The sequence below is a fragment of the Aspergillus caelatus genome (genome assembly GCF_009193585.1).
Source record: "Aspergillus caelatus strain CBS 763.97 unplaced genomic scaffold BDV27scaffold_317, whole genome shotgun sequence".
Lineage (NCBI taxonomy): Eukaryota > Fungi > Ascomycota > Eurotiomycetes > Eurotiales > Aspergillaceae > Aspergillus > Aspergillus caelatus.
The window spans coordinates 1-16,977 of record NW_022475580.1 but is presented as its reverse complement, the minus strand read 5'-3'; the positions used below and the strand labels follow the sequence as shown (position 1 = coordinate 16,977).

Here is a 16,977-nt window from a genome sequence, read left to right as displayed (position 1 = left end):
TATGGCTGGCCATGATCTCATCTGCCGAGCCAGACAAACAGTGCAAACCCCACCGCCGGTCCGGTCCAGTGACTCCCATTGTCATCGACTCTAGGGAAAGCTGAAGCTTCCTTCGTCTCTCTCAATTTGTTTGTGTTGCTACTAGTAGGTGGCTGGGCGAATAGTGATTTCCAAATATTTTTTTTCCTTTCTTTTCTTTTTTTTATTTTTCTTTCTCTTCGCTTGTTTACGAAGAGAACACAACATACAGTAGATTGTTTCTACTTTGTCCTGGTCTACTGTAAACCAGCTCTTTCTTAAGTTTATCCTGCAAGTACATACGGCTCGCTATAACCCTTTGCGTCTAGCAACGCTAGGTAAAGGGCGTCAATATAGCAAAGCCTTGTTTTCAAACTAAGGAAACTTTAAGCTCTTCTGTGTTGCTTCATAGTTCAATATCAAGTCATGGCTTCACCCACACATCCAGACAATGGGGAGGGTTCCTCATCTCAACCTCGTCAGTCAACACCGCTCTCGACGAGCGCATTGCGCCCTGGCTCCCCCTCGGCGGATGCTTCATCGAGGCAAATCTCGATTGCACGGCTAGCGTCTCCAGTACCTTCTCCATCTAGCTCATATCCCCATGCAACCAGACAATTGCCGGTACCGATCCAACCAGCGACAGGCACAGGTGAGGATATCCGGAAAGTGGATAATCTATCGTCTCTACCAGGCCCTGGGCAATCCATGATCGCATCTGCCCTCCAAGAAAGCCTCGGTCGCTCACCTCCAAGGCTTGGGACACCGCCAAGAAGCACTGCTTCCCCTGCCTTGCAGCAGGCTCAGCCAATCAGGTCCAACTATGGTTCATTTGACAATAAACACGGGTGGGAAGGCTCAGAATATTCAGCAGGGCCGTATGAAGATCCGGAAGTTGTCAAAAGGCATTTAGTACTACCGCAAAACACTGTCGAGAGCCGAGATGATGCTGCTTCTGGGGATGCTGCAAATGACGAGGGATTCTCCAGCTTGCAGCTTCAAGGAGGTGATATTACAAGGCAGGTTTACAGGTGGGCAGAAGGTGCAGAGGCAGGAAGTCCTTCGAGATTCAATCGGAGTAAGAGTTTCAGCATAAATCGACCCACACCACAAGATGAGACGATGAACATCAACAGCATTCGCATACCAGGAGGATTCCGCAGAGACTATATCCGGAGAACTGTAGCCTCAAACCTTCCAGGAAGCCCTGATGGCCCCGGACCACAACCTCCTCTGCCTCAACCTCAGCTCCCAACCAGCAGCTTCCTAGAATTTTTGACTCTTTTCGGCCACTTCGCGGGAGAGGAGCTAGAAGAGGATGACGAAGTGCTGGGGCCCAATGAGTACTTCTCTGACGCGTGGGAAGAGGATGGCAGGGAGCCGGGAGAAAGATCGGCCCTCCTTCGTCCTGAGACCCCTGGAAGAAGAAAACGGAAGCCGCGCGGAGGCACTGGAACCAACACTAGGACTGGGGCAGCTCTACTTCTGCTCAAGTCTTTCGTTGGTACAGGGGTCTTGTTCCTTCCAAGAGCTTTCCTTAATGGCGGTATGCTTTTCAGTAGTCTGGTATTGCTTGGTGTGTCGCTTCTCAGCTTCTATGCTTTCATACTTCTTGTCAACACCCGACTGAAAATCGATGGCTCGTTTGGTGATATTGGAGGCATCCTTTATGGAAAACACATGCGACGCATTATCCTTGGTTCTATAGTCTTGAGTCAATTGGGATTCGTGTCTGCATACATTGTGTTCACTGCTGAGAATTTGCAGGCTTTTGTCCTTGCTGTCAGCAACTGCAAGTCCTTCATTGACATCAAGTTTATGGTCTTGATACAGCTGGTCATCTTCTTACCTCTTTCGTTGATCCGAGATATTAGCAAGCTTGGCTTTACAGCTCTAATTGCAGATGTTTTCATCCTGCTTGGCCTGATCTATCTGTACTACTATGATATCCTGACTATCTCTGCACAAGGCGGTGTTTCGGATATCATATCCTTCAATCCATCCACATGGACGCTTTTCATCGGGACGGCTATTTTCACTTACGAGGGTATTGGTCTTATCATCCCAATCCAAGAGTCGATGAAGCGTCCTCAGCAATTCCCCGGCGTTCTTGCTGGGGTGATGGTCATTATCACGATCATTTTCCTCTCTGCTGGTGCGCTGAGCTATGCTGCGTACGGATCTTCAACGAAAACGGTGGTTATTCTCAACCTTCCTCAGGACGACAAGTTCGTGAATGGTGTCCAATTCCTCTATTCGCTTGCGATTCTGCTGAGCACACCCCTGCAGCTCTTCCCAGCCATCCGAATCATGGAGAATGAGCTCTTCACACGCAGCGGCAAGTATAACCCCAGAATCAAATGGCAGAAGAACTGTTTCCGTTTCTTCCTTGTCATGATTTGTGCTTTTGTTGGGTGGGGTGGAGCAGACGATCTTGACAAATTTGTCTCACTTGTCGGTAGCTTTGCCTGCGTCCCACTTATTTACGTATACCCGGTACTTAACCCCCGATTTCACTTGCTTAATGGTGACACATAACGCTAACTTAGTCTATTGTAGCCTCTGTTGCATCTGAGAGCCTGCGCGCAGTCAAGAAAACAGCAGATCGCTGACATTGCCCTTACCATCTTTGGCGTAATAAGTTGTCTCTATACGACTTCACTGACTCTAGCAAACTGGGTCGGAGGAGGAGCTCCCCAATCACCTGGATACTGCGACTCGAAGTCTGGTTAACAGAATCTCCCGTCGCTTTGAACATCTATAACGTTTGGTCGTCTCAGAGTAGGCGTCCTCTTGAACATGAATGACTGATGCTATGTTATAAGACTTGCTTTGTTTGAACAGCAAGACTGAATTTCGGGACACTATCTTGACATCTTGTCCTAGCCTTGCTTTTATCTAACGTCCTAGATGGAATTCCCCGTGGTTAAATTGGTGTACACTGTGAATACCCATCCTACTTGCCATTGCTATGTACCAAATTGTTTCAAATATACCGCACAGACAAGAATGATACGAAAGAAACAGCATGATTTTTTCCCCTTCAAATCATTGAGATTTCACCTGAAATTGTTATATACAAAACAGTAGAGACAGCAGAGGCCAAAAGACGCCCTGAACCCTCGCCATGCAAGCTGCACTATACCACAGCGCAATGCTACGAAAACATGCTAGAAACAAGACCAGTGGCCTCAAGGCCCCTTTGCCAATGCCAGTCCATAAAAATAATCAGGTGAAGGGCCAACTACCCTCTAGTCGGCCCAAGCCGCACGCAATCCATTCTTCTACCCAAAGAAAACCAGTGTTAAATGAGGCCAGCCTCTTGCATCCGATCCGATCTGTATTCCACAAATCGCCATCCATTGGCCACTTGTCTCTTATGAGGTCTAAATCTACTACTGATTGAAAACGGGCACCCTTTTTTTCTCAGCCACACGGCAGGTAAAGCAAGGTTTGGATCGTTTATGCGCCGGCCTCAGGGGCCTGCGAGCCCTTCGCAGCGGCTTCAGCGGCGAGCTTAGCTTCACGGCCTCCCCAGCTATTACATTACGTTAGCTTCGTCAGTCCCCTTCCGTCACGGGTTCTAAGTATCAGGGGCAACATACTTCCAGTAGTTGAGGTAGCGGTATCCTTGAGTACATTGGGCGGAGAAGTTAATGGCGTGACAAGCGAAGAGGAGGTAGTTCTTAGGGGAGACGGCGAGGGCGTAGCGCATGAATGTTCCCGAGTAGACAACAAGGGCGCCGGTCATCTGGCCGGAGATGCTATTGGTTGGGTTAATTATGTATTTCTTGTCATAGTCTTGCGTGATGAGGGTAATAAAGCTGCGCCGGGTAGAAGAAGGGGATGAAAAGGTGGTCGCGCGTACATTTCAGGGTCCTTTTGGGTGTCCATCACGGCAGCAACGGGGATACCGAAGTTGGAGACGGGGCCCCAGAAATCTGGTATTATAGGTTAAATTAGACATTGCTCTTTCATTTGGGAATGCTTTCAGTGACGCCATGATAAGGACCAAGGGCAACCATAGCAGGATCCCATGGATCATTATCCCTCTCTGTATTACAGAAGCAAGACTTGATACAGGCCGATCTCGGTCGAGAAGGGAAGCATGGCATGGACTGGGATTGCACTTACGTGTAGAGCAGACATAGTCCAGAACCTTGTTGGAACGGATCTTTGCGTTGATTGCCTTGATTGCAGCGGCCATCTTGACTGGAGATGGGGGTAGGGAAGGGAGTGGAGAGTGATCAGGAACAGGAAGACAGTTACTGAACTTGCGCGGCGTCACCGACTGCGGAATCATTGCCGGGCGGAGTTACCCGGACTACGTCACGTGAGTCAATTGCCGGGGTCATCAATATCAGTTCGATTACGGAGCATTGGCCTACGATTGGACGAACAAGAAAATCATGGAAATGACCGTGTATGATTCGCAGGGGGAATAAGTACTAAGCGTTTAAACCTATGTAGCATTACTTCTGTTGGTCCTCGACTTTTTTTTTTTTGGAAGGTCGACCTTTGCTATTACTCGGGCATTCCCTGCATCCGCACACGCCGCAACGCCTTTGCCTGGTAAAACTCGGTGTGCTATGCCTAATCATCGAACAGGTATATGAATAGGATGCGTATTTCTTATCCCAACACTAGTAGGCCGCCATGTTTCACTCGGGGTCGGAATATTGTAAGCGATTGTGCCGCTCGACATGCGAGCTTCACCGTCCTCCAAATCCTGGTGGAGGGAATCCACGTCCCTGGCCCGGAGGCTGGAATCCTGGAGGGGGTTGGAAACCGGCCGCTGCACAATACCAGTTAGCCTATGACGTATGACGTATGAACCCAAGTCAGTCACTTACGAGGTCCGCCCTGAGGCGCAAACCCTGGGGGAGGAGCGAAACCAGCTAAGCGAAAGTCAGTAACCTGCCTACTTCCAAAGCATATCTCAGCGCCAATAAAACTTACGAGGTCCTCCCGGAGGCGCTCCACGGCCAGCGAATCCCGGTGGCGGCGCTCCTGGGAAACCACCAGGAGGGAAACCAGGGAAGCCGCCAGGAGGAGGTGGGGGTCCTCCAACACCGGCAGCAGGGCCTCCAAGTCCGACAGGTAGACCACGTCCAGCGGGTTTGCTGATTCCAGGACCGGCGGCGAGAGTGGCTGCGGCAGCAGCAGCGCCTGGGACGCTTGTTCCAAGTCGTGCAGAGGGGTCTGCGGGAGGAGGTCCATCAACAGAGCAAGAGACGACGTGGGTACCGCGCACAATCGTAAGACCGAGGGTTCGTTTCTCTTCCGATTCCACGAGGGGAGCGTTAGCCGGGCCAGCAGCTGGCTTGGACTTCCGCTTGACGCGGCGGAATTCTTCTGTATCGGCGAGGACGAGGTTCATGTGCTAAAGTGTCACTGTTAATGAAAATGTTTAATCAAGGCAGGTAATGATTGAGAGTCAATGTACCTTATCAAATGCGAGCATTTGTCCGGTCATCTGTCGGCCATCGTTAAGGGTAACTCTCATCCGATAGTTGATCTGCAGCACATTAGACTTCAGCGGGCGGATGGTAAAAGAAGCGCATTGTGACTTACGAGGTTTTGCTATGGATTCAAACAAGTTAGCCAATACTATTCTTGAGGTACTTTAAGAAAAGGTCTGGACCGCGACAAAAGATCAATCAAATCAAACATACCATCTTGCCCTGCTTGTTGGCAGCCATTTTGCCTGAAAAATGCGCACGAATGCGGCTTGATATATGAACCAAAGAATATGCGTGAAGTAGTAGAAGAAAACTCCTACTAAACGTTCACTTTGAGCTTGCGCGCCCGTCAAGAAAGTGGAGGACTTGCTGGCACGAGCTCACCCGCTCAAACTTCCTGAAGCTCTGCGGGTGTCGTGACTTAGACGCGGCTCTGCGGTTTAGCGCCAGCCGACGGTGCCAAGACGCTAAGGGCTTCTCGCTTCCCACTCTGCCCGCACATTCCCTTTTACTCACTTTTCGATCTTCCCTCCGAATCTTCTAATCACACGAGTCGACCATACACGCCAAAGTAGTCGCCATGGTATGTTCCATTTTACCAAATCAACCACTCTAATCGCCTGAGATTTTTTTTTTCTAACGTTTTATCGCCATGCAGTCGGACGGAAAGGACAAGAGCGCGAACCCCATGCGCGAGCTGCGCATCCAGAAGCTCGTGCTTAACATCAGTGTCGGAGAGTCTGGTGACAGACTTACCCGTGCTGCTAAGGTGCTCGAGCAGCTGAGCGGTCAGACTCCTGTCTATAGTAAGGACGCCTCGATCCGAAGTTTTTTTTGATTTTACCATGGAGGATATGGAAAGCAGTACGAAATATTATGGGATGGAATGGCTGATGGGAGATTTTTTTTTCGTGATTCATAGGCAAGGCCCGCTACACTGTCCGTACCTTCGGTATCCGTCGTAACGAAAAGATCGCCGTCCACGTCACCGTCCGTGGCCCCAAGGCCGAGGAGATTCTTGAGCGTGGTCTTAAGGTCAAGGAGTACGAGCTCCGCAAGAGGAACTTCTCCGAGACCGGCAACTTCGGCTTCGGTATCAACGAGCACATCGATCTTGGTATCAAGTACGACCCTGGTATTGGTATCTACGGCATGGACTTCTACTGCTGCATGTGAGTATAACCAGGAACGGTCAGCAAAGGTCAAAAACTCACACATGGATCAGGACCCGCCCTGGTGAGCGTGTCGCTAAGCGTCGCCGCTGCAAGGCCCGTGTCGGTGCTCCTCACCGCATCAACCAGGCCGAGACCATCAAGTGGTTCAAGAACCGCTTTGACGGAATTGTCCGGTAAATGTTTCATTTCTGGTCTTTGGGGGAGCCAGGGGGTTGCGTTTATGATGAATCAATAAAAAAAGGCAGAAAAAATGCCGTTCTGCTTTGAAATACTTGTTTCTACCACGGCATGAGGATAGGCGTGTTAGGAATCCAAATTCTCAAGTTCAAAAAAAACGCATCCACTTTTCACAATGAAGGCTTCACGAAGGGTGATGTATCCGCATAACCATTGATGAAAAGATTTGCATGATGCTTGCCCCATCACACTCAGTGTGATAATGGTGGCTATTTGGCCGTTGGATCTCTTTCAGAGTCCAAGAACATGTCCTTCTACCTGTCCCCTGTGGCAGTGTGCTCCTCTGCTCTTAGGCCAACATGGATGGCACGGAGATCAGCCCGGCTCCATGCTCGCCTTGAGTATGCCGTAAATCAGCTCCTCATTGTAGACTCGTCCTGTAGTCAAGAAAGATAACAACTATGTGGGTCATGATCAAGAGCATATCGTAGATTGTGGGCCCATATCGAAGCGCCGTTAATCATATGGGATAACTAGTGTTTCTCTTGGGGTAGTCCCATATTAAATTGCGAAGTCTGTAAGTATAGCCCCGGGCTGCGTTTCATGCTGGCTACTGGACCTGTGACATGAATCCAGTCCGACGCAGCTGTCTTGTAATCAAACTAAGATGTGGTAATCAAACTTTACAAGACTATGGATTTTATGGAGCATCTCCCTGTATTGATCCACTTCAATTAACACGATATGCTTGTATACGAACGAATAAATACAAGATCAAGCACAAAACTCTTCGGCATATAGTCATATAAACGTTCAACATAATAAATATCCACCAATTAATCATTCTGCCTTGCTACATAGCATGAACTCGACATTGGCTTATTTAGAACCACGAGTATACCCATCCCACCACTTCGAAAAGAAACCGCCCTGTTGCGCCTGGTCATTGTAACTCGCCCGGCGTGCGGCCGAAGCAGGATCCGTGGAGTTCCGCTTCTGGTTCGTCAGACTTTCGAAGAGGGACGAACCCTGACTAGACCGTCTCCTGTTTGGAGCAGTTGGGGGGCTGTTAGAGCCGGAAGACATGCTAGACGAGACAGATTCCTGGATTTTAAGGACAGTCAGCCTGAGTGTCAAGACAATATGTAGCTGCGAGAGAGTTCGATGAAAGTCTGAGCAGACGTACACGTCTGTCATCTGTGGCACGTGCTGCTTCGGCAGCAGAAGGCCGTCGAGCCATGTATGGCTGGGGAGGGCCGCCTGTCACCCATACGTTGTGGTGCTCATAGCGATCACCCACGTTGCCATGCCAATGGCGAGGAGACTGAGGGTTGTTCTGCTGGTTGTTCATGTTGCTTTGTTTCAAGACTTCAGTGACTTCTTATATCAACTATGCATATATTAGTTGCTGTTCTAGTGAAATACGTGATGCGCGGTTTCTGTCAATGGACGAATGAATTGGAAGAAAGTATGTAGATGAAATAGATATCAAGTATTTCAATTATCAAGGCAAAGGATGACGAATGATGTATTAGATGCTGAGTTCCAAGAGTCCCAGACGTCATCCTTTCGGTTCAGTACCGAAAAAGGGAAGTCACTGTGTACCAACAAATGCGAGTATCAAAACACAAGGATGGAACATTTCATAAGTTCAGCAAACTTACCAGGTCGATAAGATTGATCGATAAACGGATGGAGGATGTTCAAACCAATGTATGTATCTGAAGAGGAACGAGCCACCACCGGACACGCGACCGTAATATATGGCACAATACCGGGGGGGAAATCCAGAGAGAGAGAGAGAGGGGTAAGGGAAAGGGCCACTCAAGGAATGAAACAAAGTCTGGATGAATGATACATCATCCCAGGTGTGTTCCCTATAGTGCCGGCAGGGGGCAAATACCCCCAATGATCCAATCATTATTCATGGAGGCCTCGTAACTGCCTGGGGTCTTTGGGAGCTCTAGATGAACCAAAGACGTTGATGATTCATCATTATTGGCGCGGGAACAGAGGCGTCCAGATCCGCTTAGGTCAAACGGTTCAATTAATCTGGTTGTGATCAATCAGCGTAGACTGATGTATAATTCAATGGAATCGTTGGACGATCATTGATGGCGGCTTGACGTCAGGTGAGCTTGCCAAATGCGGGGATCGCAGCAAATGAAACTTTGAATTCCCAAGGTTGAAGGCCACATAATACTCGACTGGGGTCCAATAGTTAGCTGTTATATTCGGTGGGTTAATCACGGTTAAACTGACCTTGCCATGGATTTCGCCAAGTGAACTTACTATAATGTTCAGCAAGAGACCTTGTAGTGAGCCTTTAGCAGCATCATCATCAAGGCTATATAAAGTTACTATCAGATTAGGGCTTGGGGTGATATGGGCTGATAAGATGTAGATCTTCGTACATAACGTGTGACTTGAGTTCCGCTCTCTCCAGAGATATCAGTTCGGCACTCAGTGTCGACTTTAATGATCTTCTTGCGCGGAATGATCTCGGAATTATGCGACTGATCCAATAGGACTGATATTGTGTCTATTGGTTGACGACCTCCGTGGGGAAGGCATCGCTGCCTCGGGCATTCACCGGGATCCAGATGTAGCGCCGAAGCGGAACGAGACTACCGGACGTACTCTGTAATTTCTCCCCCAAGCCCATTCTCTCTCTTTTGTTTTCTCCTCATCTATCATATCTATTCCTCCCACAGGGTGCCTTTGCCGACCCGATCGGCTCTTAACTATGAGTTGCTCTAGCCTTCTCCAACAGCCCCACCTGCTTTATCTACTCGGCTATCAAACCTGTTATCGGCGCCATGATTGGAGTCATTGCGCGGGGAGACTTTCGCCAGTTGCACGGACTCAGTAGCTATATAACACGGCAATAGCATCTAGTCAGGAGTGTTTCTTCATGTAAAACTGGTCTACCAGATATCAATTGGTTCCTTACAAGTTGTTACCCGAGTCGGGATCCGCAAGTCGACGTGTCTGAGAAATAAAACATTTGAGCCGCGCATTCCAGCAAACATCAGCCTGCCTACGCACATACACATCATGGAACCCTTGCGGAATCCTTACTTAAAATCCCTCGAACATCGGGGATTTGTACAGGGTGTTACCCTCACGGATAGAACTACCAATGCCCCCTGGTGTCATTACTTCGGAGGTCTCCGCTACGCCTTGCCTCCGACTGAACGATGGCGGAAAGCCCAGAGATTACCACCATCGTATTCCTACGGTAGCAAAGACCACCCGGGGCAATGCGCTGGAGCAACTGGCGTCTGCCCTCAGCCTAGCTTCCCGGGCCTTTCCCTCGGTGATGGTTGGAGTGAGGATTGCTTTCAATGCAATGTTTGGGTTCCCGCTGGTGAACCACCCAAGGATGGTATGTCGCCTAAGCCCCTAAGCTCCTCCTCCCAAGAGAGAAGAGAATAGAGCAAAACTAATAGTGGCTTTTTTCTACAGGATGGCCAGTCCTCGTCTTTATCCGTAAGTTCCCTTGGACGAATGCCTCATCGCAAGCTAATCAAAGTCATGTAACAGACGGTGGCTTCCTGCAATTCGGAACCCCTAATTCTTTCTCCGCCGGCGCTTTACTAGGTGAGGCAGCATTCAATGCTATCATTGTTATGCCAGCATACCGTCTGGGCGTCTTTGGCTTCCTGTACTCCTCAGAGCTCGAGAACGATGCCGCCACGGTCAGTGAGCCAGTCGGAAACCAAGGATTCTGGGACCAACGTCTAGCCCTCGAGTGGACAAGGGACAACATAGCCCTCTTCGGAGGCAATCCCTCACAAATCACCATATCGGGATATTCAGCCGGTAAGCAACCTTCCAACCTCCTCCGCAGACACAAAATAATTATATATCCTAACTCGTGGCCCGGCAAAAAGGTGCCTACTCCGTCTTCTACCAATTATCCTACGATATCCACCTTCCAGAAGAGCAATCAATCATCAAACAAGCCTGCATCTGGTCCAACAGTCCAGTAGCCCAACCCAAGGCCCCATCATCCGCCCAAACCCAATTCAACGAGCTCCTCTCCGCCTTCAACATCCCCCACACGCTTTCCTGGACCGATAAGCTCGCCCAGCTCCGCTCCGTCCCAAGCTCCAAGCTCCTCTCCACAGCAACAAGCCTCAAAATCAACCAATTCCGCCCCACAACAGACGCCCTCTTCATCCAACCCACCATCTTCCAATCCCTCGACAACGGCAACATTGGCCGCCGTATCGCCGCCCGCAACATTCGCATCATGCTCGGCGAATGCCGCGACGAAGGTGCCCTCTACGCCACCTGGTACCCGCCCCAGAACGACCACTCTTCGCTCTACAAGCGTCTCCTAGCAGATTACTCGGCTCCCCTTGTAGATACACTGATGAAACTATACTACCCAGACGGCAAATTGCCCTCCGGGTGTCGGGACTGGAACTGCGATGCGTTCGGTTGTATCTATGCTGATATGCAGGTGTATAAGATGCAGCGGGGACTCGTGCATTCTCTCGTATTGGGCGGTGCTGCCCATCTCCTGTATCGTTACCGCATTGAGTACCGACTGAAATGTGCGGATGAGACTATTCCTCCAGAATGGGGCGTCACGCATGCTACGGATCAGTATATCTGGTGGTGGGGGAATGGGTCTGTTCTCCAGGCTGATGAGAAGTCGATCATTAAGAATGCGTTTATCGATCCATTGACTAAGTTTGTTCATGGTGAATCGAATATTGGTTGGGGCACGAAGAGCCACCGGGAGATGAGGAAGCTAAAACCTGATGGATCGGTGGGGATTTGGCAGGATGGTCTCTGGGATGAGGCAATGCGAGTGTGGAAGGCCTTGAGGGCGATTGGTGAACAGGGTAATGGTCCTATTGCTAAACTTTGAATATTGAAAGTACTATCATGTTAGGTATATATATAGAGTGAGGGCTAAGGATGAGTCTGAATCTAGATCCTTACGAGGCCACACCCAATTCGAGGTAGCATGTATATACGTCGCGATTGAAATAAGATGAAATCATTAAGTCACTCAATTCAGATATGGTGGCTAAGAGACCTTTGGTTTTTCGGCCCCTGTTATCGTAAAGGAGAATCCTGAACCCGACCCAGATAAATAGCAAACAAGGGACAAACAACGCTCTAATATGAACATGAAACATCCAAATATTCATTTCATCATGCACTTTGGCGGCATGTTTTGGTAGCTCTCTCATTTTCTTTTTTTTTTTTTTCTTTTGCTTTTATTTTGCTTACGCTTTGACGATCTTGCAGACGAGATCCTGGCCGTCCACAGAATCGCCCTCCTTGACCAGCAAGCTAGAGACCTTGCCACTGTGAGGAGCAGAAATAACCATTTCCTGGATAAGTTGTTAGCATCTGTACTTGACTAAGGATAGCAAGAGTGATTCGAAATGAACTTACCATCTTCATGGCACTTAGGACGGCAAGTGGGTCACCCTTCTTAACCTCCAGACCATCGTGGACACGGATCTCAACAACCACACCGCTCATAGGAGCACCGACCTGGCTGCTGTCACCCACATCGGCCTTAGGGCGAGAAGTGTTGTCCACAGAAGCCTTGTTGTCATCAACAGCGACCTGGCGCACCTCACCGTTGACTTCATAGAAGACCTCACGCTGACCGGTCTGCTCGGAAAGAGGGCCGATGGCCAACAACTTCAGGATGAGCACCTTACCCTTCTCCAGCTCGACGTGGAATTCCTCGCCAATCTCAGGCTTGGCCAAGAAGTACCGGGTGGGCAAAACAGAGAGATCACCATACTTCTGGACGAACTTCTTGTAGTCCTCGAAGACCTTGGGGTACATGGCGAAGCTGGCCACGTCGTACTCAGTAGCAGCACCAAACTTCTCCCGAATCTGGCTCTTGATCTTAGCCAGATCCAAAGGCTCGAGGTAGAGACCTGGACGCTTCTCGAGCTTGCGGCGATCGCGCAGGGCGCGGGAGCGCAATGGCTCGGGGAATCCACCGAAGGGCTGTCCCATGAGACCTTCAAGGAATTCGAGCACAGAGCCAGGGAAGTCCAGTTCACCAGCGCGCTCAACAACATCCTCTGGGGTCAGCTTGTTCGAGACCATGAACTGAGCCAAGTCACCAACCACCTTGGAGGTGGGGGTGACCTTCACAATGTCGCCGAGCAGATCATTGGCCGCCTCATAGGCCTTCTTGGTTTCAGCCCACTGCTGGCCCAAGCCGAGCTGGCTGGCCTGGAAGATGAGGTTGGTCAACTGACCACCAGGGATCTCGTGTTCGTAGACCTCAGGGTCGGGGCCAGTGAGACCCGCCTCGAAAGGAGAGTAGAGCAAGCGCAGCTGTGCCCAGTAGCTATCAATAGCGCGCACGTGGGCGAGGTTGAGACCGGGGTCCTGCTCAGTGCCCGCAAGGGAGGCCAGAATGGCACCAACGCTAGGCTGGGAGGTCATACCGGACATGCTGTCGGTCGCGGCGTCCACAGCATCAGCACCTGCCTGGGCACAGGCGATCATGGAGGCCACACCAGTACCAGCGGAGTCGTGGGTGTGGACGTGGATGGGGAGGTCAGGGTAGCGCTGACGGATGGAGCCCACCAACAGGCGAGCGGCCTGAGGCTTCAGTACACCGGCCATATCCTTGATACCAAGGATGTGAGGCTTCATGGACACAATCTTATCCACCAAGGCCATGTAGTACTCCAGGTTATACTTCTTGGTGGGGTTCAGCATGTCACCGCTGTAGCACATGGTGGCCTCGACAACACCCTCGGCAGCGTGAACAGCCTTGATTCCGACCTCGAGCTGATCAACATCGTTGAGAGCGTCGAAGACACGGAAGATGTCGACACCGCACTTCTTAGCCTGCTTACAGAAGTGGTAGATGGCGTTGTCTGGGAGGGAAGAGTAGGCGACACCGTTGGCACCACGGAGCAACATCTGGAAGGGGATGTTGGGAACAGCCTTACGCATCTTGCGCAGGCGGTCCCAGGGGTCCTCGTAGAGGAAACGCATGGCCACATCGAAGGTGGCACCACCCCAGCATTCCAAACTGTACGCGTTGGAGTAGGCGTAGCTGGTTTCATGGGCGATGTTCAACAAGTCGATGGTACGCACACGGGTGGCCAGCAAAGACTGGTGGGCGTCACGCCAGGTAGTATCCATGATCAAGCAACCCTTGTTGGCACGCACGGCCTTCGCAAAGGCAGCCGGGCCCTCCTGGTCCAAGATCTGCTTCCAACCCTTAGTGCAGGGGGCGGAAACGTCAAGCGGCTTGCCCTCGGCATCGAGCAGCTTCGGCTTGATGACATCGCCCTTGAGCTTGGGCTCGCCTATCTGGCCCTTGATGCTACTGCCGTTGACGGCTACATCGCCGAGATATGCGAGCAGCTTCTGGGCACGGTTCTGACTGCCGACGAGAGAGAACAACTCAGGGGTGTCGTCGATGAAAGTGGTCCAGCAGTTTCCGTCGACGAAGGTCGGGTGGCTCAGAAGCGAAGTCAGGAAGGGGATATTGGTCTTCACACCACGAATACGGAACTCGACCAAGGCACGCACAACCTTGCGACGAGCGATTTCATAGGTCGAACCACGGCAGGTACACTTGACCAGCATGGAGTCGTAGTGAGGGGTGATAATAGCACCAGCGAAACCGTTACCACCGTCCAGACGGACACCGTTACCACCAGCGGAACGATAAACCTCAATCTTACCAGTATCCGGAGAGAATCCCTTGGCGGGGTCTTCGGTAGTAATACGACATTGAATGGCAAATCCGCGGGCGGAGATACGGTCCTGGGTCAGGCCCAGTTGCTCGAGGCTTGCACCCGCAGCGATCTGGATCTGTGCAGCCACGATATCGATACCAGTGATCTCTTCGGTGATGGTGTGCTCGACTTGGATACGAGGATTGATTTCAATGAAGTAGTGGCGGTTCTGCTGGTCCACCAGGAACTCAGCTGTACCGGCGTTGCGGTAGTTGACGGACTTGGCCAGCTTTACGGCATCTGCCAGGATGCGGTCCCGGACATCAGCGGGCAGGTCCTTGGCCGGAGCGACCTCGACGACCTTCTGGTGACGACGCTGCACGGAGCAGTCACGCTCAAACAGATGGACGACGTTGCCATGGCTATCACCCAGAAGCTGGACTTCAATGTGCTTGGGTTTGTCGAGGAAACGCTCGACGAAGACGGTGCCATTGCCGAAGGCGGAGCGGGCCTCGGAAGTGGCTCGCTCGAACGAGTCACGCAGCTCGGCCTGGTCACGGACTACACGCATACCACGGCCACCACCGCCAAAGGCAGCCTTGATGATGATGGGGAATCCATAGGTGTCTGTGAACTCCTTGACCTCCTCATAGCGCTCGACGGGGCCCTCTGTACCCGGAACGACAGGGACCTGGCAGCGAATGGCCAGCTGACGGGCTGACACCTTGTCACCCAGGCTGTCAATGGTATCGGGAGTGGGTCCCACGAAGACAATGCCGGCGTTCTCAACCTTGCGGGCGAAGTCGGCATTCTCGGACAAGAAACCGTAGCCCGGGTGGATCAGCTGGACACCGTGCTCCAGGGCAATCTTGATGATCTCATCGCCCGCCAGGTACGCACCAACAGGGGTGTACTGACCGCGGTGGCCAATCATGTAAGCCTCATCGGCCTTTTGACGGTGCATAGACAGTCGATCCTCATGAGAGTAGATGGCAACCGTCTGCAAGGACAGCTCGTGGGCCGTTCTGAAGATACGAATGGGGATCTCACCACGGTTGGCGACGAGGATCTTCTGGAAGTGCATAATGGACGAATTGGCGCGCAACCGATGGTGCACGGTATCACGGAGGTGTTCATGGTGGTCATCGATGAACTCGGTGTCATCGACCGCCTCCTCAGGCTGACGAAACGGAGCCGCCATGGTAGGAGGTGATGTGAAAGGTGGGGGGGAGGAGGGTTAGGAGGAGGAGGAGGAGGAGGAGGAGGAGGAGAAGATAAGAGTAAGATTGGAGCGGAGAAGGAGAAGAGAGAAACAAGATGTTCTAGAAAGACACCCCAGGGGTTTAAAAGTTAGAGGCGAGACCAATGGGTCCGGGAAGTAGCAGTGAGTCACCTCTAGCTAGCGGAGACGAGGAGTAGCTTTCCGCCGGACAGCTCGCGGAGGGGAAGAAAATCTCCCGGTTTCGGAACGGGAATCTGAGGAAGAACGCGGGGGGAGAAATACTATGAGGGGTAGATCGTTGGAGTTTGACCCGAAAAGATATCGAGCCTAGGCCTCTCAAGTTGGAGAATGAGGGGAGAGTGGTTGATGAGAGAGGAGAAGATTTGAGTAATTGTAGAAGAAGGAGAAGAAGAAGAAGAAAAAGAAAAGAAAAGAAAAGGATGCGAGAGAGGACTGGTCTAATATGTCAAACGGAGGGCAAAGAAGATTGGGAAACTGATAAAGAAAAGCACGGGGAGGGGACGAGGAGGGGCGGGTCTCTGCCTCAGGCCTAGATGTGGAACATCCCCATACAAGAACGTACAAGACATACAAAGACATACAGTGATAGTGACAGTGACCATACAGATCCGATACCTGAACTACCCTACGAGGTACGCTAACTCTAACCATTGATTTGCAGCTTCACATGACATCAAAAAGTCAATCCTACTCCGTACAGAGTGTTTCTTATCACTTCATCTCTGGTGCGTACCGAAACCCTTCAGGGAAGAATGATCCTATCCTCTTGATCTCACCGGCACACCGGTCACACCTCCCAGGTGCCAAGGGCAAATAGTACAAGAATACCACTTCCAATGCCATGGATGACGTCCCACGGTCCCCACTCTCATAGTCTGCAAATAATTCCCCCCTCTTCGATAGTGTCTCTTCACCTGGAACTTCCCCATAATGCGTACCAAGTGATGGGGACCAACCTCTTGTTTCTTTGTTTAGGTAACTACCCGTTGAAATTTTCGATTTTTTTTTCCCCCATCCGCTCCCAATTCTATATGCTAATATCATTTATAACTCTTGGCCCATTACTCCTACCTATACAAGTAGATGATTTCCCACAGTCTCATTGAGAACTCCCGTTGGTCCAGATCATTGGCCAATGGATGATCCTTCATTTATGCAATGTCATAGTTTTACTTTTCTTTTCTTTTCTTTTTTTTTTTTTTTTTTCT

At 50.8% G+C, this 16,977-nt stretch overlaps 8 protein-coding genes across 8 annotated transcripts; 4 read left to right on the top strand and 4 right to left on the bottom strand.

The window, feature by feature from the left end:
• Positions 1-207: 207 nt before the first annotated feature.
• Positions 208-3,064, top strand: BDV27DRAFT_137369 (putative amino acid transporter). The gene is made up of 2 exons (XM_032068969.1): positions 208-2,514; positions 2,578-3,064. The coding sequence occupies exons 1-2, from the start codon at positions 445-447 to the stop codon at positions 2,749-2,751; spliced, it is 2,244 nt and encodes a 747-aa protein (XP_031921726.1). The 5' UTR covers positions 208-444; the 3' UTR covers positions 2,752-3,064.
• Positions 3,048-3,574, top strand: BDV27DRAFT_65817 (uncharacterized protein). The gene has a single exon (XM_032077218.1). It carries the CDS (start codon positions 3,146-3,148, stop codon positions 3,422-3,424), a length of 279 nt encoding a protein of 92 aa, XP_031921725.1. The 5' UTR covers positions 3,048-3,145; the 3' UTR covers positions 3,425-3,574.
• BDV27DRAFT_65812 (pyruvate transporter MPC1) lies at positions 3,453-4,277 on the bottom strand. The gene is made up of 4 exons (XM_032077217.1): positions 4,153-4,277; positions 3,887-3,959; positions 3,624-3,782; positions 3,453-3,556 (listed from the first exon to the last, which is right to left on the bottom strand). Exons 1-4 carry the CDS (start codon positions 4,223-4,225, stop codon positions 3,481-3,483), a joined length of 381 nt encoding a protein of 126 aa, XP_031921724.1. The 5' UTR covers positions 4,226-4,277; the 3' UTR covers positions 3,453-3,480.
• A 148-nt stretch (positions 4,278-4,425) lies between these two features.
• BDV27DRAFT_137367 (small nuclear ribonucleoprotein-associated protein) lies at positions 4,426-5,866 on the bottom strand. The gene is made up of 6 exons (XM_032068968.1): positions 5,694-5,866; positions 5,593-5,601; positions 5,465-5,536; positions 4,978-5,401; positions 4,872-4,916; positions 4,426-4,813 (listed from the first exon to the last, which is right to left on the bottom strand). The coding sequence occupies exons 1-6, from the start codon at positions 5,718-5,720 to the stop codon at positions 4,731-4,733; spliced, it is 660 nt and encodes a 219-aa protein (XP_031921723.1). The 5' UTR covers positions 5,721-5,866; the 3' UTR covers positions 4,426-4,730.
• A 144-nt stretch (positions 5,867-6,010) lies between these two features.
• BDV27DRAFT_137365 (60S ribosomal protein uL5) lies at positions 6,011-7,545 on the top strand. Its single transcript, XM_032068967.1, has 4 exons — positions 6,011-6,063; positions 6,139-6,286; positions 6,403-6,652; positions 6,706-7,545. Exons 1-4 carry the CDS (start codon positions 6,061-6,063, stop codon positions 6,830-6,832), a joined length of 528 nt encoding a protein of 175 aa, XP_031921722.1. The 5' UTR covers positions 6,011-6,060; the 3' UTR covers positions 6,833-7,545.
• Positions 7,546-7,711: 166 nt separating this feature from the next.
• Positions 7,712-8,183, bottom strand: BDV27DRAFT_150260 (uncharacterized protein; the record flags this gene model as incomplete). The annotated part of the gene is made up of 2 exons (XM_032071202.1): positions 7,712-7,936; positions 8,019-8,183. The coding sequence occupies 2 exons, from the start codon at positions 8,181-8,183 to the stop codon at positions 7,712-7,714; spliced, it is 390 nt and encodes a 129-aa protein (XP_031921721.1).
• Positions 8,184-9,889: 1,706 nt separating this feature from the next.
• Positions 9,890-11,717, top strand: BDV27DRAFT_150259 (putative carboxylesterase; the record flags this gene model as incomplete). The annotated part of the gene is made up of 4 exons (XM_032071201.1): positions 9,890-10,220; positions 10,301-10,324; positions 10,379-10,657; positions 10,729-11,717. 4 exons carry the CDS (start codon positions 9,890-9,892, stop codon positions 11,715-11,717), a joined length of 1,623 nt encoding a protein of 540 aa, XP_031921720.1.
• Positions 11,718-12,044: 327 nt separating this feature from the next.
• Positions 12,045-16,171, bottom strand: BDV27DRAFT_137361 (pyruvate carboxylase). Its single transcript, XM_032068966.1, has 3 exons — positions 15,920-16,171; positions 12,254-15,848; positions 12,045-12,189 (listed from the first exon to the last, which is right to left on the bottom strand). Exons 2-3 carry the CDS (start codon positions 15,725-15,727, stop codon positions 12,082-12,084), a joined length of 3,582 nt encoding a protein of 1,193 aa, XP_031921719.1. The 5' UTR covers positions 15,728-15,848; positions 15,920-16,171; the 3' UTR covers positions 12,045-12,081.
• Between the last annotated feature and the right edge of the window lie 806 nt (positions 16,172-16,977).